The 20,860-nt window shown below is 43.9% G+C and overlaps 1 protein-coding gene across 7 annotated transcripts; it reads left to right on the top strand.

Moving 5' to 3' along the window:
* Nucleotides 1-1,965: 1,965 nt before the first annotated feature.
* Nucleotides 1,966-20,173, top strand: C18H11orf24 (chromosome 18 C11orf24 homolog). 7 transcript variants are annotated; one of them, XM_071761682.1, is made up of 5 exons: nt 7,120-7,272; nt 9,292-9,495; nt 15,042-15,280; nt 17,010-17,126; nt 18,341-20,173. In XM_071761682.1, exons 3-5 carry the CDS (start codon nt 15,124-15,126, stop codon nt 19,522-19,524), a joined length of 1,458 nt encoding a protein of 485 aa, XP_071617783.1. In that variant the 5' UTR covers nt 7,120-7,272; nt 9,292-9,495; nt 15,042-15,123; the 3' UTR covers nt 19,525-20,173. The 7 variants fall into 7 exon arrangements, with proteins under 7 accessions (XP_071617781.1, XP_071617783.1, XP_071617785.1 ...); XM_071761684.1 differs by having other exon boundaries at nt 9,297-9,495; XM_071761680.1 differs by lacking the exons at nt 7,120-7,272; nt 9,292-9,495 and adding an exon at nt 1,966-1,980.
* The last annotated feature ends 687 nt before the right edge of the window (nt 20,174-20,860 follow it).

Here is a 20,860-nt window from a genome sequence, read left to right on the forward strand (position 1 = left end):
GCGTTAGCAGCAGACGCGTTGCAGGAGATGCGTTAGCAGCAGATGCGTTGCAGCAGACGCGTTGCAGGAGACGCGTTGCAGGAGACGCGTTGCAGGAGACGCGTTGCAGCAGACGCGTTAGCAGCAGACGCGTTAGCAGCAGACGCGTTGCAGCAGGCGGCCCCATCCCAGCACCACTGCTACCGCCGGTGCTCCCGGGCCGCTGCCGCCCACCAGAACCCGGCCCACACACCGGCCCCGTGGTGTCCTTCACTTCCTCGATCATCTGCCACCTGTCCCCCTCTCCCCCACTGTTTCTGGGGTGAAAAGTGATGTCTGCATACGAGGGCTCCCGGCCCGCGGTGCGGACGGACGGTAAGAGAGGAAGGGAGGGAGGGAGGGAGGGAGGGAGGGGCAGTGAGAGCAGAGCAGCAGTGTCGGGGCCCGGCCCGGCCGCGGCGCGGGGTGACCGCTGGGCGGCAGCACTGCTCCTACTGCCCTGCTCCTCCTGCTCCTCTTGCTCTTCCTCCAGCTCCTTTTGCTCTTCCACCTGCTCTTCTTGCTCTTCCTGCTCTTCTTGCTCTTCCTGCTCTTCCTCCTCCCCCTGCTCCTCCTCCTCCCCCTGCTCTTCCTCCTCCCTCTGCTCCCCCAGCTCCTGCTCCTGCTCCTCCTCCTCCCCCTGCTCCTGCTCCTGCTCCTCCTCCTCCTCCTCCTCCTCCTCCTCCCCCCCCTCCCCCTCCTCCCCCTGCTCCCCCTGCTCCCCCTGCTCCTGCTCCTCCTTCTCCTCCTCCTCCTCCTCCTCCTCCTCCTCCTCCTTCTCCTCCTTCTCCTTCTCCTTCTCCTCCTCCTTCTCCCCCTGCTCCTCCTCCTCCCTGCTCCTCCTCCTCCTCCCTGCTCCTCCTCCCCCTGCTCGTCTTCCTCCTCCTTCTCCTCCCCTTGCTCCTCCTCCTTCTCCCCCTGCTCCTCCTCCGCTGGGGCCCTGCGCGCTGTGGTGCTGTCTCGGCCCGGAGAAGGGGTTCTCCGCTGTGGATGGTACTCTGCGCCGGCCTCTGCCACGTCCTGAGTGCGGGGAGCGCTTGCTCGTTGCGGGAGAGCAGGGACGGGGGAAGAGCCGGAGCCGTGCGGGGTGAGCGGCGGTGCCGGACGTGTCCGGGCGGGGGCCCGCATCGTGTGGAGGTTGGAACCGCTGCGAGAGGCGGGCGGGACGGAGAGGGGTGGCTGGGTCCGGGGTCGGGGGGAGGTGCGGGGCTTCGGCAGCACTTCCCATAAACTGCTACAGAAGTTGCACAGCGGTTCGCAGAGAAGTTGCAGCTCCCTCGTAGTCGTCGTGGAAGCTGCGGCTCTGCACTCACCCGCTGCTGTAGTGCAACGCAACGTGTCTCATGGATTATTTTGTTCCTGGGGAGGTGGGAGTGAGGGGAGAAAACCTTTTCTTTGCGGAGAAGAGAGCTGGTGGACTCAGCAAGTAATTCACTGCCCGAAATGTAGCATTTTTAGGCCCCATGAACCACCTCAAGTGTATTGTCTGTAGCAGATCACCCTTATGCATGGCTTTGCAGATACGTAAAAACATCTTGTATCTGAGTAAATCATGTTGAGTGCATATGGTTGAGATTACCTTTGTGAATGGAATCCTGCTTTTTGTGGTGTTCTGGCTGAGGTATTTTTCATTTTACCATATTTTAAGTAAAGGTTTAACTGCACCCTGGGTAACATTAGCAAGGTGTCAGCTGTAACCCAGTAGATTGTAGGAAGAATGAGTACCAATCTCTCAAATCTAGTATCCAGTGGGGATATCCTAGTGCAGTGAATCTTGTTCTGGTGGATTCAGGAATTCCTTAACTTTCACCTCTGCTGTCTCCCAAACTCTGTCTTCTAGGATTGGCAACAAAGTCGTGTCTCAGGATCCTGTCAAGGAAGGTGACTTGATGTCCTATGTGTTAGCTGACTGAATTGCTTGCTGGGCTTGGTCATGCAACAGCACACCTGTGTCCTGATAAAGCGAGTTAACTGCTGACTGGAGGAGCCAATACATAGAAATCCTCATCCTCCCCACTTTGAGCTAAGATGCAGCCTTACTGAGTGTGGTAGATGCACTAAGAGTGAGCATTTGGTGCCTTTTATGTCTTGGATGGTTTGTGACTGATTAGTCACTTTGAAAACTATGCTATAATATATATGCTGATGCAGTGTCTCTCACTCAAAAGTGCACGTGTTTCTGTATTAATCTTATACTTACATAATCATCCACTATTATGTATGTTAATGCAGTCCACTACATAGTAGTGGATAGTTTAGAAGTAACTTATCAATTTTTATTATGTTTCACATCTGTAGTAGATTAATGCACTTGTATGCATGTATGCATGTTTGATGCTTTCTTCTATTTTATATATGTAAATTACACCATCTAAAACCACCTAAAGAACCAAAAGATGAAAAAGTCCATGGGACCTCGTGGGATTCACCCACAACTGCTGAAAGAACTGGTGGATGAAGTTACAAAGTCACTGTCCATTAAATTTGAAAAGTTATGGCAGTCTGGTGATGTTCCTGTTGACTGGAAAATAGGGACCATAATGTCCATTTTCAAAAATGGAAAAAAAGAAGACCCAGGGAACTAGAGGCCAGTCAGTCTCACCTCTGTGCCTGTCAACACCATGGATCCTCCTGAAGGCTCTGCTAAGGCATGCAGATAACAAAGGAATGTTTGGTGAAAGCCAACACAGCTTCACTAAGGGCAAGTTCTATCTGACTAATTTGGTGGCCTTTTACCATGGGGTCACAGCCCTGGTGGACACAGGCAGAGCAACAGATGTCATCTCCCTGGACCTGTGCACAGCATTCGACACTGTCATGACATTCCAGTCTCTAAACTGGAACAATAGGTTCAGTGGATGGACCATTCATTGGATAAGGAACCAGCTGGCTGGTCACACCTGAAGAGTTGTGATCAATGGCTCAGTGTCCACATGGGGACATGCAACAAGTGGTGTTCCTCAAGAGCTGGTACTTGTACTGGTTCTGTTCAACATCTTTGGTGGTGGCAGGGACAGTGGAATCGAGTGCACCCTCATCGAGTTTGCTGGTGACACCAAACTGTGTGGTGAAGTCACCAGGCTGGAGGGAAGGGGTGCCATGCAGAAGGACCTTGATGGGTTTGGGATGTGTGGGCTTGTGCAAACTGCATGAAGTTCAACAAAGCCAAGTTGCCAGGTTCTGCACCTGGTTGAGGCAATTCCATGCACAAACAAACATTGGGAACAGAAAGGATTTAGGGCAGTCTTGAAAAGAACTTGGGAGTGATGGTGAACCAGAAGCTTAACATAAGTTGTCAATGTGTGCTTGGAGCCCAGAACCCAGCCATGTCCTGAGGGCACCAACAGCAGCACAGACAGTGCTCAGGGGAGGGGATTCTCCCCTTCTGCTCTGCTCTGCTCAGACCCCACCTGGAGTTCTGTGTCCAGTTCTGGAGAACCCAACATCAGAAGGACACAGAGCTCCTGGAAGGTGTCCAGAGGAGCCACTGAAATGCTCAAAGGGCTGAGCAGCTCCCTGGAAAGCCAGGCTGAGGGATTGGGGTTGTTCAGCCTGGAGAAGAGGAGGCTCCCAGGTGAACTCAGAGCAACCTCCCAATATCTGAAGGGGCTACAAGAAAGCTGGGGGAGGGCTTTGGACACGGATCTGTAGCAACAGGACAAAGGGCAATGGTTTCAAATGTGAAGAGGGGAGATTTAGATATTAGGAGGAGATTTTGTGCTTTGAGGGTGGTAAGGCACTGGAATAGGTTGCCCAGGGATATTGAGGATGTTCCCTCCCTAGAAGTGTTAAAGACCAAGCTGGATGGGCCTAGAGCATTCTGATCTAGTGGGAGGTGTCCCTGCCCATGGCAGGGATGTTGGTAGTAGATGAACTTTAAGGTCTCTTCCACCCCTAACCATTCTATGATTCTATGATATATATATATATATATATATATATATAAAATATGTGTATGTACAATGTGTATACATATACAATCATACATTGGTTTAATGCTTTATTAACACATTGGTGCAGACATCTTTGTTTTTTGTTTCAAGTTCCTTACTGGATTTATAAACTCATCCACCGGAAAACATCTGGTTATCTGCTGCTGAACTTCTAATCAGCACATCCATGCAGCCTGCAGCTTCTGCCTAAGGAGAGCCTCCAGGCACAGACTCTTCAAAGGTGATGGGAGTAAAATGTGAAACTTCAGTGATGAACAACATCACATATGATGCTTTCCTGTACATAACACCAGGCTGGAGGCCTGATAGTGTATTTAAAATGTCTGGTTGCATGCTCTGGATTCCTGCATACAGGGTTGTGTTGTATGTAGCTGACTTCTTCAGTTGCCTGTGACTGACCTAAATTTTCAAGGGAAAATTGTCACAGGAACATTAATGAATGAAGACGTTTGTATAAAGCCATGCATGATAGAAATATCAAAAACTTTACTTGAAGAAACCATGAAGAATCAATTTGTTAGGGTAGAGTTCCTTGCCTCTTTTTGTTTGTTTGGTTGGTTGGTTGGTTTTTTTAAAGGCATGGATAAAAGTTTTCTCTAGTTAGCTTTTAGTGTAGACATCTGCTGATACCTCCCTGTGCTTTGACTGTGTTAGCCAGGCACATGTCCTATGTGTTTTCATCCATGCTTAAACACAGTTTTACAAACTGAAAGCACTGTACAGCAGGTCCAGCAAGAGTTTATGCCAATATAGTTGCAGTGAAAAGTTAGAGGGACTTGAATGTAGGAGGAATGAGCCTGTTGCTTTGCTGTGTACCCAAAAACCAAGTGTATCACAGTGGCTGCTTCATTGTGCTTATTCGGAGGGATACTGGGTTATGTCTCAGAGCAGCTGCATGGGTGGCTGGATGTTCTGCACATGCATTTCCTCACAGCCGTTGTCTCCATGTGGAGGTGTCTGCATTGCCTCTGTGCTTGTGCTGAACAGCCACACTCAGATCCATTTACTCTGACCTGTTTCTGTTCTCATTGCTTCTCATCACCACATAGAAGCATGCACAGGCACTGCTAATGTCTCTTTTAGATTTATCCTTGCCCTTTAATCATTGCTTTTTATCTGATACACGTTTGTAAAGTACTTTACAAGTACAAACTTTACAAGTTTGCTCATTGCAAGAGCAATTATGTACTGGGAAAGCTGGAGGACAAATCAGGCAGTTTACTGACCCTTGCATATAGATTCTCAGCTGCTGTGCATTGCTCTGGCTCCCTTGCAGAACAATGGCAATGCACATCAGCTGACCATTGACCCTTGTAAGTGTTTAAATTGGGATTTTATGCCTTTCTGAAGGAGGTGTTCAGCCCTATGAGCACAGAGCTGGTACAGAGTTCCTGCCTCCCCTACCCCTGGCACAGTAATTGCTGGTTGAAACTCCATAGCTTATGCTGCACCAGGAGCCAGTCTTGAAAAGAATTGGAAGGGAAATGTGTGCTGTGTGTGCTGTTGTCAGATGCCATCTGACACTGCACTCTTGCTCGGCAATGTTGCTTCCCTTCCTGGCCTGTCTTGCAGGTCCGTCTGTTCATCGTGCCCCATCTGTCCATGATACCCAGCCTGGTTTGGTCTGAGAAGGACTTCAAAGGACTTGTTGACTGGAAAGCCAATAAATCTGTGAATTCAACTGCTGTTGAACCCTTTCTCTCTGAACTCAGACAAGCACTTGATGTATTTGTTCCTGTCATTTCTGCTCCATAGGACTGGAGTTGTTGTTCCCTTTATACAACTTAGAGAAGTCAGTGGGGCTTGTGAGTTCACAGCTGCAGTGAAGAAATGCCACTGGTGCTGCAGGTATTGTAGTGATGCTGAAATGAGTGCAGACAGGAGCCTTTTGTGCTCTTTTGACATGTTTTTTGCAAGCCTTCCAGCTCTTCACTTCTGGCAGTCCAAGGAGATCACCGTGTAGGTAAGGTGGTCAGAGATCCATCTCAGAAATTCATCCAATAAAGGACAGTGTATCTCCAGCATGGTACAGGGACCCCCTTCTTTAAAGAATGTCTGCATAAACATTGCTGAATATTCCTGTGCACAACTGATCCAATGAAAGCAAGTGGCCAGAACTGCAGAAGTGGGTTTTAATCATAGAAATATAGAATGGTTTGGGTTGGAAGGGACCTTAAAGATCAAGTTCTACCTCCCACTAGACTAGCTTGTTCAAGGCCTCAACCAGCCTGGCCATCAGCACTTCCCTGGGCAGCCTGTTCCAATGTCTCACCACTCTCACAGGAAAGAATTTTTTTTTCCTAATGTCTAAACTAAATGTCCCCTCTTCAAGTTTCTCTTTGTCCTTTCAATATACGCCTGTGTAAAAAGCCCTACTCCAGCCTTCTTTTAGGCCCCCTAAAACACTGATGAGGCTTAAAAAAGGAGGAATGTTCTTCATTAAAATAAAATATTCTATACCCAGGTTTCAATTTTTTTTTTTTTGTTTGTTTGAAAGATGCCTCATTCATGAGCATGGCATAGGGTAGGATGACCAGCTGGCCTGAGTGCAAAAACTTGAGACCAACTTTGAAAAGACTAAGCATGCTTTCTCCTGAATATTTTTTTGTTGTATGTCCTTTTTTGTTAATGAATCTTAATTACGTAGAAGTTTACAAAATGTGCAAAACGTATTTAATCTTTCCAGTTCCTTTTTATAGTGAGACTTTCATGGGGCAGTCGTGGTGCCTTCCTTGGTTTGTGGTACAGATGATATATCATCTTTATATTTTCTTAGGCTGATGTGAAGCTGCTAAGCTGGATGCTTTACATGCTTGGAACTGTCCTCGTTTGCAAGAGCAGCAGCTCCTGCATGGTCTCAGTGTAGCAGAGCCATGTGAGAGGTGTAGGTGGTGTGGCTGAAGACCACCATCTCACTTCATAGAGCATTTGTCCTTGAAAGTTACAGTTCTTCCTGTGCTGTGCCAGGTGGTTGTTAATGCAGTCCCTCTGATCTGTCCATATCTACATTTGTGGAGGCTTTTGTTCTTGAATCTTTGTTGCAACTTCCGTTCTGTGGGTGTCTCTGAGAGATGGTTCTGTTCAGCCTGGAGAAGAGAAGGCTTAGGTGGGTCTCATCCATTGTATAAATGCTTGAAAGCAGTGTGCTCTTTCTAGTGGTGCCCAGTGACAGGACCAGAGACTGGACACAAACTGGAGATTCCCTCTGAAGCTTCCTGTGTGTGTCTCTCACATTGCTCTGAGCTGGGATTGTTGACCTGGAGAAGACCCTTCTCTGACGGATAAACCTTTCTTTCCATGGGTGGGTCACATCAATACTGTCTGCACTCTGTCTGCTAAAGTCCTCATGGACATTAGGATAATTTATGTACTTCCTGCTGATGAAAAGGTGTCTGATGCAGTGTCAGCTGTGTTTTTCAGGTTCTCTCATGCTTTTGATAAAACTAAACATCCATCCAAGAACAGGTCATGCAGATGTTGTGTTGAGAACTGAAGCTAATTGCTGGCTTTAGGTGCAGCATAACCATGCTGGGTAACAACACAGCTTGGTCACAGCTTCTGGTTCTATCACAGAGTCTTGGTTAGAGCTCATTCTCCATATTGTGGAGCATGCCAAGTCCTTTCTATATTAAACACATCAATGCATTTAATGCAAACTAATTGCATTTTAATTTAATCAATTTCTAATGCACTAAATGCAAATGCATCATTTTAGTATCATGAAAGGTGTTGTAAGACTGAATCCTTGGTAGGTTAAGAATTGCTCCATTGGCTCTTGCTTTATAAGCCTAAAGACAGATTTCTGTGTGAAGCCCACACAAAACATGAGGATTACAGAGGAGAGATGGGGGTTGTTGTCCAACATCCAGTGGAAAGATTCTTTCTTTTTCTGTTTTTTTTTTCTTGTTTTTTTGTATTTGAAAGTTGGTGGCTTCATATTGTCAGTGCCCAATGCCTGATGTTAATGAAGAAGTTGGAAACCTGACATCAGTTTTAATCTTCTTTCATATTGCCTTTGCCAGACCATCTTGTGCCCAGCCATGCTTTAAGGCTAGAGGAATTAAATTTCTCTGCCTCTTTAATTTTTGGCCTTTTGGGAGTGAGCATTGACATTACATTTACCAGAAACAACTTTGAAAGTTGTTTTATAGCTGCTGAGATGGCCACAGCCTTCTACAAAGGACCCTTCTCCCTCAGGTTCTCAGATACTAGTTTGCTACTAAATTGACCCAGAATAAAGAGGTGACCTGAAGAGGTGACTGCTGGCCCTCTGGCCCATGCAGTCACTTTAAAGGTAGCTCTGGAGATTTCAGAAATTTTCAGGTTTCTGTATGATTTTAAGAAGCAAATAGTTGCTAGTAGTCCTAGGAGCTGACAATTACCATGACAGAGCATGCATTAGGTCCTTCTGTATGGATACTATGCTGCTTAGAGTGCAAATCTTTGGATTACTACAAATTGCTTCTTCCAAGGAAGGCAGAACTGGTGGCAGAACCTTGTGTGCCTGGCTCTGAACAGATGAAGTTTTCTGGTGTGAGTTTACTGGTGTGAAGTTTACTGCAGCTGATCAGCCAGGGGGAAGCCCCAACAGCCAGGCAGTGGGAATCACCAGGCAGCAAGTTGGAGTATTCTGTCTGATGTCCAGTTCCTAAACATACTTGTTTTAAAGGATGAAGAAGTTTTTAAAGCTGAAGAAGTCATGTACCTCAGTGCTGGCTGCCTGGATTCTTGTTCTTCTGCATTTATAGCGTTTGCTCCTTCTAGGCTTGCAGAAAATCTAGCAGCAAACTGAAATTGGAGAAAAAGGTCAGCTTTGGTAGGCAGGATGTGCATGTTAATTGAAGTATGAATTATTGAGTTCTTGGCATGCCTTTTGTTTTGTATATGATTTCATTCACTCACAGCCTGTTCCACCTGTTGATTCTTGATCTTTAATGGTGTTCTGCTATGCTGTGGTGTGATGAGATCAGACAGGTTTGTACTGGATTATGTTGGAGCTGGAATCTTCAAAACATTATACAGTAAATTAAAGCAAACAGTAGGATTTACTACTTATAGTGTAGCTTACACGAGTTTGTCCTTATCCTTGTTTTTGTTGTCTGTCCTTGGACAACGTTCTCCGGGCAGTCTCTTGACTGAGTTGATCTGTGCTTGCTGAACTCATCTTTGAACCAGGGTGGGGTGATCTTGTTGGTGTTTTGGCTTTCCTAATTCACTGTTTCTCTTATTAAAGACCATCTCCAGCATAAAATTAGTAACTAGAAGTCTGTGCTGTTGCATTTCTGGACGAGTAAGAATAACTTCTTGCTTTTGTTTCAAGTCTAGGTGAAACAAGTTGAGAAAGCTTTCTTATTTCCATATTCTGTTGCTGCAGTGCTGAGCACAAATTGAAGACTGAGATAAGCACGAAGGCATCTGAGAGTTTGTCAGAAAATTTCTCTATTTTGACCCTGTCTGTGCAGTAGAATACAGACCGCGAGAGATTATGGGAAGCCATGCAGGTTTTCACTTGTGTGTCTTTGATGTAAGTTAAACTGATGCTTGTGGTGGTTGTAATGTCTCTTGGTGATGTGCTCTGCTGACTGTAGATTCCCATGGTAATGCCCATGGATGCCTCAGGTAACACTGGGGAATAGTTTTGGAGCCCTCATTAGCAATGTCAGCAGCAACAAGACAGACAGACTTTCCATACTGAGCTCAGAAGAGTTCACAAGAAGCTGCTGTGCAATCCCTCTTCCATCAGTAAAGGGTGCTTTGAACAAAGGCATTTCTACTGGAAAAGCTTTTGAGGAGTTCAGTCCAATCTAATTTTACTTTGACCTGTTAATCAGTTAGCATCATGACTCAAATGAGTTCCTCTGAAACTGAAAAGGGAGAACCTAGAATGAGGTGGGAGAGCACAGCTGCTGCCCTGTTGCCCCCAGGAGAGGAGACCTGGGCTGAAACCCTTCTGCAGATGCTGCCTTGGCAGCCATGGGCATCCATGAGAGGAAGGGTAGGGAAGGATTTTTTGTTTCCAGATTCCAGTGTCCTGTCCCGTAGGCTTAAATTCAGGTTGGTGTATGACCTGAAGACTTATTGGTTGAGGATGAGGAGGGCTGTTACTGCATTTGATTCTCATTGTTTGGAAAAAATAGACTTAGCTGAGCTTCCCCACCCACCCTTTCCTGGGATTTGCACATCTTTCAAGCAGTCAGAATCACAAAGCAGGGAGGCTGCTGCCAGCAGCCTTCATTTGGTATTGCTATAAGTATCTTCCTGGCTTAGAGGGTCTGGAAAAAATCTTTTTATTTGTGCTAATGTGTATGGTGCCAAGCTCCCCAGAATCATACTGTGTTGTGATAAGCCGGAATGTTTCTGTTGCTACATCTCACCTCACAGATCTTCCATATAAAACTACCTTTGTTTCTTAACTGGAGTTGTTAGCTTAAAACAAAGAAACCTAGGAGTCTTCAGGTGGTTTTGTTTGGAGGCCCATATATTCTTTCTTTTTTTTTTTTTTTTTTTTTTTTTAATTGGTGATATTTCAAGATCCTACTTCTTTGCAGAAAGAAGGAATAACCAAAAATGCTTCCCTTCCTTTAAGTTTTTACCACTGAGCAATAGTTCCTCTTCAGTTGTTTCACTGGGACCATATTTTGGCTATTTCCAGGCTGCCTGAACTTCTTAGCCATTTCTGAGCTCTGCACAGTATTGCCTGATGCTTTTTATGACACCACTGCTGTGGGGAACCCTCCTCAAAACCATACACAGGGACGTGTCCTCTGTTCCTACACACATAATATTATTATTACAGCTACATGGATCTGTAGAGGAACATAGTGATTTCTCAGAAATATCTGGAGTGCATGACAGAATTGAAACTATCAACTTCTGTGAATTTTAACTTGACCTTTATTACTTGGAAATTACTGACTCCAGTAAAATTCTTCAGGGAGCTGAGTGGGTGACCAGACTTTAACGTTGACATTTTATATTTTCTCCAAAAGTAACACTTGGTTATTGTACCTTCAGGTTTAAGTTACTGTTTGTTTAAGTCTCTGTTATCTCCAGACTTGAATTTACTGGCACCTCAGACATGATTTCTTCCTGTGCATGTACACACATCGCTTCTAACACCATTTCTCAGCAAGCATGAAGCACCCTTGCTGCAGAGTACCTGCTTCTGCAGGCTCTTAGAGGAACCAGAATTATGAACTTGCCTTTTATCCTTCTTGATCTCCTTTGCTCTGTATCCGTGTGATGGCTGCAGAGTTCATGTGGGAGTCCACCAGTATGTTACCTTTGAGGGTATTACTGAAAGGTGTTTAATTTGAACTATATTGTATGAAATACCCTGGACACCTTGTTTGCAGATCACTGGGAAGGGTCAGCTCTCCACTGGCAGCAGTGCCCTGCATCCCCCTCTCTGTCACCAACATCCCCACCACCATGGTCCTGTCTGCTTCTGCACCACCAACTCTTCTCTGGGGAAACTTTACATGGATCAGCATGTGGCATGTGGCCCTGCACCCTCAGAAAAGGCATCAGTGACCAAAGCAATGTCAATCCAATTCTCTCCTCTGCCTGCTCCTGTGGAGGGGTGTGCCAGATCTCTAATACATGCCCAGCTCTGCAGTGCTGTGCTCTGAAGAAGTTGTGTGATAGAAGGAATATATTTGATGTTTGTCTAAACCTGAGCTGGCAGTGTTTTTTTCTTTAAACCACATTTCAGAGCATGTGTAACTTGCATCCTACTGTTGCAGCAGATCAGCCTCAAATGATTTGCTGGCCTCATGTCAGCCCCAGGTTCTTATCAGATCCAGCTTGTTGGTCACCATCCTATCCTAGCTGATGTATCTGTGAGATAAGACACGGGTTTCTAGGCATACATTCCTTCCATGTTGTTTGAAAATAATAATTTAATTTTTTATTGGCACAAATTCCTTGGCTTGAGCACAGGGAAGATGAGCCAGGAGGGAGAAACACTTATGAAACCTAGGATGTGTGCATACATGGCAAAGTCTTCAGTCATTCAGTTGTTAGTTATTCAGGTTTTCCAGTGTGCCTGTTTCCTGCTGAGGTGGTAAAAGTAAACTTAGCATTTTTCAGAGTGTAGTCCTTTCCCAGATTTGAATTGTTGCTGTCTTTTGTGGTTTTGTTTGACTTTAAATTTCCTGGGGGGTGCCCTACAGATGGAGAAGGTAGTGCTCAAGGATTGAATTTTGCCCGAATTTCTCAGAATTTCTGGTTGGAACAGTAGTGTTTATTTCTTCTTTTGTGTTGTCTCCAACAGCCAGGGGATGGCTTCTTCTGGGGAGCACCATGATCTGGAAAAGAAGCTTTAGATGGTGCTTTTCTGGGATGTAGGTGTGTGGGGTGGGTGCTCAGTGAGGTCTCTTGAGTACAAATGGAGCCATGTGGGGCTTGCTCAAAGTGTAATGGGAAGGCAGAAATAAAGCTTACTGCTTGTAATTATAGAAGGCAGTTGTTAAGTCTGGAAAAATGATCTGCAAGTAATTTTGACTCTTGTTCTGGATATATGGGACTGTGCTAAGGTAGAAGGAGCCAAAAAACCCAAAACCCTAGCTGCAGGTTCTGATGTTTAATACAGGATCCAAAGTATCATCTGGAGGGCATTAATGTACAACTGCATCTGGTTATCCCCTTGCTGGACTTGGAAATTAAATGTTTGCTTTTCTGCTGTGTTTTCTGTCTGTGTATTGTGTTTGCCTACTTCATGTGCTTGCTCTGCAGTTCATAAAGGGATTTTTAAAATTGACTAAAGAATCTTTAAATTTATTTTAAGCTTGTTAGTTTGTATTGAGTCCCTTGGTGGAGGGATTATCAGGTGGTCCCTGAGAAACCATGTTTAGTAAGAGAGAGGGAAGAGAAACCTTTTGTGTTTGAGCTTGGCACATTCCCTTTAACTGGTGCTGACCTAATCTAGACAGGCTGCGAGGTGCTTTGGAAGAGGTAAGAGGCATTTATTTTGTTTTCAAAATAAATTTTATTTCAAAATAAATGGTAATAACCAATTCCCTGTCCTGAGCAGCCCGTGCGTCAGGCTGTGGGACCAGGGTTGTGTATTGTGCATGTCAGCATGCACTGAGCACACTTGGAAGTTTAAGTGAAGAGAAGGAATGAGCAAAGTTTGTCTGCAGTGTGGATGTGTGGTGTGAGAGCTGAGTGCAGGGTACCAGGTAGCTGAGGCTGAGGAGCTGCCTTTCCCTGCCAGGATTTGTTCTTCCCTCAGACTTCAAAATATTTGTTTTCAGGTTGGGATGGCCTAAACATGAACTTTTGACTGCAGTAAGAACGTGCTCAGGCAAAACGGGCACAATGCTGTGCACAACCAGGGAGAAAGCTTCTGGAGAGTGCAGAAGCTGAGATTACCAGTAAAATTATCCTACAGTCCAGCCCTTTGGGGCTCCCCTCCTGCCCCAGAGAGCAGATGAAGAAATGTTGAATGATTGTTGAAAATGTTACTTGCAACAGGCAAAATAACTGTAGAACAATAAAAGGGTGGCAAATAGGCTTTGAGTTCCTTATGGAACTTGTAGGATGACTAGAGATCCTGAATTTCATAGAATTGTAGAATAATTTGGGTTGGAAGGGACCTCTAAAGGTCATCTAGTCCAACCCTTCTGCAGTAAGCATGGGCAATTTGGGGCACTGCATTTTAGTATCAAGTTTTGTCCCCATCTTTGACTCTTTGATAGTCCAGTGTGGACCTGTATATTGTGTGTTCTGTAAAGCTTGGAATAGCTTTCACCCTTTCTTTAGGCAGAATGGTTTTGAGCCTACAACTCTTACTCTGTTCAAGACTTTATGTTCTAAAGTAAGAAAGAAAATTTGGAAACAAATTCATGGTGTGAAGCATTAGAATGTTGCAATCTGGGAGTCAAAGTTAATAAATACTATTTTTATCTTTCTTGGGGCAATAAAAGGCTCTTCCTCATATCTTAAATTTACAAGTGTGGTGGGGATTGGAGTGGAGAGCTCAGGTGGAATCTTCTTGCCTGGCTGGCCAAAGCAGGGTCTTACTCATGTTGCTGATGACCGCTGGATCTTTTTCACTGTGCTGGTTATACCACTCACATGTGCTGCTGATTCTGTGTTGTGAACTCCCTTTGTGTCTTCAACTGCAGTCACATACCCCTCAGAGGTGTCATGCAACACTTGGAAGGCCATGACATTTCTCTTCATAACTGCAGGATGAGGACTACAGCTTGCTTCAGTGATTAGGAAGAGGGTTGCCCTTAAAAACTACTAGAGGAGGAACTTACAATTGGTCTGGTTCAGGCTGAATGGATTGGAATCTCATCATAAAGCTTTAAAAAGTCTTGGAAACGAGGGTAAATCCAGCTATAAACTGATGATCTGCTCTGAAGTCGATGGGAGCTGCTTCAGTCACTTCAGGGATGAGAGTCCATCCATTGGGACAGTCGTGTGTGTGCATTGCTAATGAAGGAAAGACTTCCTTAGGTATTGCTTTAGGTAAGGAAATGAAGGCATATTGTGAGTGTGAATAATCTTTAATAACAGATGGTGTGTCTGTGTAATGTCTTGGAAGACCTGAAATATGGGGTTTTGCTTGTTTCCATCTAAATTTCACTTTACTTTTTGAAATGAGCATTTAAAGCAAAGCAGGAGACAGCTATGGATGATGCTTTGGTTTGACTGACTTGGGGTAAGAGCAGGGCTAGGACTGGAGCAACCCTTGTCACCAGTGTGCTCAAACTGGTGCAAACCCTCCTGCCAGGTCTGGAAACAACATTAAGAGTCCCAGAGAAAGTCAGAAGGCATTATGTCTGTGCTGCCATGTGCCTGTGGACTTTGAGTTTGGCTTTGTACACATGACTTTGGACTTGAGTTGTTCTTAATTGGTGTCTGAGGAAAGAAGAGCAAAATACCCCTTCCAAAGAAAGAGTATCCCAGTGAATTTGAGAAGTCTTTTCCTGCCTCTGTATGTATGCCTGCATTTTGTATGTCTATCATTCCTGCTGACAGGAGTGTATTTGTAGCACACCCTTTTGATATAAATGAATAATTTTCTTTTTTTTTGTTGTTTTTAATTAACTTTAATAGGTATGTTGCAGCAGATCTGAAAGTGACATAAGAAAGAATTACATCTGCAAAGAGAAGCCTCTCTGCAAGGCCATCCCTGAAGATGTGGACTGCCAGTGTATTCTCCCTGCTGGTTTCCTTCTGTATATGTGAACACAGATTTTCTGTCCTGAAAGGGAGAGGAGTTCACGTGGTGCAAATAAAGAGGCTAACAACCGAGAAGCAGTGCAGGCAGGATTGTCAGCTCCCAGGTGCTGCAGGTGAGGTTCTTGTCCCTTAGCTGGAGTTCCAGCTGGGTTTTCAGTTCCTTAAAGGTCTCCCCTGCTCCCCTGACCTCTGTCTTTCTCAGTTCCAGTTGTTTACAGGTGATTACAGTTGTGGCTTCTTTGTGCAGTCCTGTGGGACTATGAAACTCCTGACATCTTGGGTTCAATTGAATACAGATCAACCATTTCCCATGGCCCTTCAAGTTCCTGTTAGACACAGCACATATGTCTGCTTGGTTTGCACTGTATGTGGTGTGAGGTCACTTCTCTTGCAGAAGGATTTTTCCAGGCTGCCAGATACTTGCAAGTGAGCAGTGCCCTTGTAGGCAGCTGCACTGGAGTTACCACTCTGTACTCACTGGTATTTATGTCTTTTTTCTGCCTTAGAGGAAACCACTTTTATTCTGCAACCAAGCACAGTGTTAAACAAGTCTGGGGAGATGGGAGCCTTCTACTGTCTGCTTCTGAGATGTCTTTAAAAAGCATTAAACTTCTAAATTAATCATTTGGAATTGTCCTTATGAAGGACCCAACATGTGACAGCTTGCAGCATCCACTCACCTTGTGGTGCTGTGGTGAGGATGAGACCTTGGCTCACACAGATGAATCTGACAGTGTGACAGAAACATAATAAAGATGCCTTTTTTTATGCCTAGTGGTTTCAAACCTTTAGTTTTAATGATGAGATATCCCTTTATAGTAGAAACAAAGCACCTTTATAATAAACCAGGTGTTTTATTTTGAAGGTAAATGTGAGTGGGTTTGTCTCCCAGGCACCAGAGCTGTGAAAACTTCATCTTCTGCTTTTTAAGGTTAAACTTTAGAGAGATAACACAGTCACACTGACTGTGCTGAGACTTAGGGTCTGTAGCACTGCATGTTTGTCTTTTCCACCTGGGAATCTTTCAACATGGTGCACGTGTCATCTTAACCTCCTCATATCTTGATATGGGTGGAAAAAGTGCTCTCAGCTGCCTCTTCCAGGGCATTAAGAATTTAAGTTAGTTTGTGGTCAGGACTGGGAGGTGATCCAAGTCCATGCTTTACCCTGTTGCTGATTTCAACTACTTCTTTTATACCCTTTACATTGTTCTCTCCTGATATGTTTTATACAGAGCAAGTCCAGTTGAATGTTACCTGTGTTGGGCAGAGGGTGTTGAGCCTCTGGAATCAGTGATCCATTCCATATTCAGGAAAACATGCAAAACTAAACTAAAAAGCATAAACCTTCTCAGGTTTACATGCTGTATTAAACCTATTGAAGCAATTTAATTTCTGTTTGTTACTTGGTGGCCAGTGTGTGGTGTCAAGGTAGATGGAAAAGATACAAACTCTTGACATTAATGTGTAGCCATATGCAGAAAGATAATCTGGAGAGAAGGATCTGAAATGTCTTTTATGGTTAGCTTTAGCTTTTAAGATCAGCTTTACTGCTCTCATTGTCCATTCCCACTTACCCCAGGTATATTTATTTTTGTGCTTTCTTTCATTAGAGAAGTGAGGCTTGAACCTTAGAATAGTTAGAGCTGCTATATTGATTCCTGTGACTTTCCAGTTATTTTCACTAAGGCTGAGTCAGGATTCTGAAGTACCTTCCAGCAGCACTCATTGGTGGTTTGGGTTTCTTTTTTGTTGTTTTTTTTTAAAAAATATCTACTTATACTCATGAAGCAGTGTGCTCAATATTCTGTGTGTAGCAACCCATTTGCTTTGCTATTTGCAGGTACCCATCTCTGTAATTGGGCTGTGCCCTACCAGAATCACTGCATCCTCTTGCATTGTCACCAGCTGAGTGTGTGCCAGGAGGCCAGGGAGCAGGACATCAAAGAGCTGCTTGGAGGTAACACCCTGCTTCAGGCTCCTGCTAAACCCAGGCTCTAAATGGTGCTTTTGCTCTAAATGCCTGCCTTAGATCCTGCCTGGCTTTCAGCTGAGGGAGATGGGTTGTGAAATGCCTGCAGGGTGAATAGAATAAATATATGGAAAATATATTTAATATATTTAAATATATAAAAATATTTAATATATTTAATTTATAATATATAGAATAAATATATGGAAAAGTGGTGTGACAGCTCTTGAGCCTGCTTGTGCATGGTGCATCTTGGAGTAATTTTTGTAACTGCTACTGAGTTACAGGTTTTCTCCATGTTGAAGGATTCATTCAAGTAATTTGCATTCCACATGATGCCCTCTGGAGGATAAAGACATAAAAGATGTATTTATAATTTTTAAGAGAAAGGAAAATATCTTGGCACTGGTTTTTTTTCTGAGATTGCTGAGATTTTGTGTCAGAGACTGCAGGCTGCTTCTATCATGGGTGCAGCTTTAGCAGCAATTGCTCATGGTGACCTTCTAGTGCCACAGTTTTTAATTTTAATTAGGTGATATAATAACAAAATGGAAATTATTCTTAATTGGGGAATCAGTCTTCTAAAGTATGTTTCAAGAGTTTGCTGTACTCAAGTTATAGAAAAAAAAGTTTGATCATGGTTCTTGAGAGTTAGCAAAGGTTTCTCTGCAACATAGCAGCCAGACCTTTGATAAGCAGAAGGGACTTATGTCTTTATAAATCTGGATCACTAGTTGTGAAGGAAATTCTCCTGAAGTATGAAGGTGTAAGTGAAATTTCCACTCAGTTTTAAAAGATGAAAATTAGGAATCTTAAGTGCAATGCTGTATAACTTCAAAAGCATGAGTCTTCTTCTCAGAAGCTGGCATTCATAATGCTCTTGCTGTTGATATTGTGCTTTTTTGTTGTAGCTCTCCTTCATTACAGCCCTTTTGTGGAATTAATTCCTTGGTTGGGCAAATAGCAGAGGTCTGTGGCAAAACCAACCAACCAAAAAAAAAAAAAAACCCTCAAAGGGATTACATTGCAATAAAGGCAACGCTCTGAGTTTTCATGTCCTTGCTGATTTTAGGACTGATTTATTTCACTTGCACTATTTTATTATAGAATATTGGCTCTGGTTTGCATGTTTGGGATATGAGGTCAGGTTTGAGCTTGAGAGTTTTATTCTTACGAAATTCATTGTTTTTGTCTTTTTGAAGAAATTAGTTGGAAAAGGGAAACAGTCCTGTTTCACCACCAAAGCTACACACAGAGAATGAAGAGGATGATAAATGCACAAGTTGACCAACACAACATGGGAAACTTGTTTTCTTCAACTGCCCAGACTCACAAGATTCACTTGAGTAATTCAGTTGAGTTTGAGACTGAAGATGTAACAACAAATGCGATAAAGCCAATTGCAAGCCATGCAACCAGCACCACAGCAACACCCACCACTGCCACAGCCATCACAGTAAGTGTTACACATGCAGCTGTCTTCACTACAGCTTATGAAACAACTGCCAAGGCCTCAAACACCCCTGGAGGTTCGGATCTCTTTGCTGAAGCCAAGTCATCCACTGACTCTTCTCCCACCTCTGGTAGCATCTCTGATACTACTTCCAGCCATGTCACCAAGCTCGTGACCACCACTGAAAAATCAGAAGATAGTGGCTCTGTCTCAGTATTTTTCACTTCTACTTCTCCTCCTCTCACTGTTATATCTGAAGCGGGTACTCAGATGCCTAAACCAGAGCAGTTTAACCCAACCACCACCAGCACTTCCCTCTCCAGTAGCCCTGCCACTGCTGGAGCTGTCCTGCAGCCACTGAGCACAGCATTGACCACCCTGATCCCACAGGACCCAGGAGCATCTTCCACTGCTCCCACTCACGCTGGGACACTCAGCCCCCTGGAGACTTCACACTCTGTGGATACACAGGGTGTGGATGTAATGCCTGGCATAACTTTTCTGTATCTAGAGCCAAAAGCAAGTACAACCACAACACCCTTGAGTAAATCAACTTCTCTTCTGGGCTCTACAGGAGGTGCCAGGGTTTTAACTGCTGACTCTACACCAGAAACCACCACTGGGCGTGGGATAAAGTCAATGTCTTATGTTTTTTCAACAAGCACAGCTCCAGCAAATGGACCCAAAACAACAGCTTCAGGCCTTGAAGAAACTCCGAACGTGGACAATGAGTATGTTCTCATTGCTGCCAAGCCCCTAACTCGGTACTTAGAGGATAAAAGTTCTCTCCTGGCAGTACTATTAATTGGCACGGTTTTTTTCATAACTGTTACAGTTCTTTTCCTTATGCAGGCTTATGAAAGCTACAAGAGGAAGGATTATACACAAGTGGATTATCTGATCAATGGGATGTATGTGGATTTGGAGATGTGAAATGGTGGAGACAAAACAGTGGGCAGAGAGATGGGAAGAGACTGAAAGCCTCCCTGAGTTGTGTCTACAACACAAACTGAAAGTAGTTCTGGATTTCCTTCTGATGCAATTGAGGAGAAATGCCATGTACTCTATTAAGACAAAAAAAAAAAAAAAAAAAAAAAAAAGTTATTAAATTGTGAATCAGGTTGCTGTAAAAAAAGGAAAGGTAATAACTTTTAAAACTTCCATAATGTGCAAAAGGCTTGGCCATGATTTTGTATTGCAAAACAAACTTAACAAGGGGTATGTAATCATCCTTGGTAAATGCTATGGCACTTTTTCAACTGTTTGCAAGTGCAGGTACCTTGTATTTCCTTTGTTTCACCTGTGCTCCTCTGAAAACAGAGCAAACAATGCTCTTTCCTTTTGCAAAGTGCTCTGAAATTACCACGTGGGAAGAGTGAAGTATTGCTGCAACAGGGAACTTTGAATCCAATATGTGTCATGTTTCAATACGCATCTTGCTTTTTACAAGGCATTATAAACTCTCTTAACTGCTTACACAAGGTATCTTTTCACCATGGAGCAGATTATTGTACCTCTGTACTTGAATTCTTATTTTTGTATCTGCATAGTAAATAGAGCTCTGGAAGGGCTCATCTTGCTGTATTTTTGTTTTCATTCCTCACCCTGCCAGTTTAGAAGCAGGCAAGTGAGATTTTGGGGGTAAAGCAAGTTATCTCTACTTCAATATTCTAAGTAGAGGGGCTTTGAAAAGCTCCCTGGTAGTATGGACATGTCACTGAAGATGCTGGTCATCTCCCAGGGTACTGCTTCTGTAGTTTCAGAGCAATATGCTGCTAGTCCCCCAGGTATGCAGACCCTTCACTGCTTACTATAATGCGTAGAAAAACAGGCTCTGGTTTGGGGTTGGTTTTTTTTGGGGGGAGGGGGAGGGTTGTTGGGTTTGTCTGGTTTTTGGGTTTTTTTTTTATTTAGAACCAGCTCTGAGTTGCTAGTATTTTAGATACCTGATTGCATGTGAAGTTGCTGCTCATCTCTGAAGATCAGCAGCTGATACAGTGAGTATAAAACACATTTTCAGCAATTATTCCTCAGTGATTAATGCAGCTTATTTGAATGACACATATGTACCAATAGCAAAATGCTGGTTCAAGATGCATTGTGTTTCTTGTGGGTTTTTTTTAAACCAGATTTATAGCCTGTCTCTTGCTTTGAATTGGTTCTTCTTTAATCCTGCCTGAGCCTTTGAGGCTGATAATAGGCAAACCTGGATGGGACAAATAAGGTTGAGGGATTGAATTTTATTGTATTTTAAGGTTATTTTTAATTG

This window comes from Heliangelus exortis, chromosome 18 (genome assembly GCF_036169615.1).
Source record: "Heliangelus exortis chromosome 18, bHelExo1.hap1, whole genome shotgun sequence".
Classification (NCBI taxonomy): Eukaryota; Metazoa; Chordata; class Aves; order Apodiformes; family Trochilidae; genus Heliangelus; species Heliangelus exortis.

What these genes read in the sequence shown, in the direction of transcription:
- C18H11orf24 (XM_071761680.1), top strand. Translation starts at nt 15,124, where the DNA reads ATGTGGACTGCCAGTGTATTCTCCCTGCTGGTTTCCTTCTGTATATGT. An exon ending in TCAGCTCCCAGGTGCTGCAG is followed by an intron (nt 15,281 to 17,009) that starts GTGAGGTTCTTG and finishes TGCTATTTGCAG; the next exon opens with GTACCCATCTCTGTAATTGG. An exon ending in CATCAAAGAGCTGCTTGGAG is followed by an intron (nt 17,127 to 18,340) that starts GTAACACCCTGC and finishes GTCTTTTTGAAG; the next exon opens with AAATTAGTTGGAAAAGGGAA.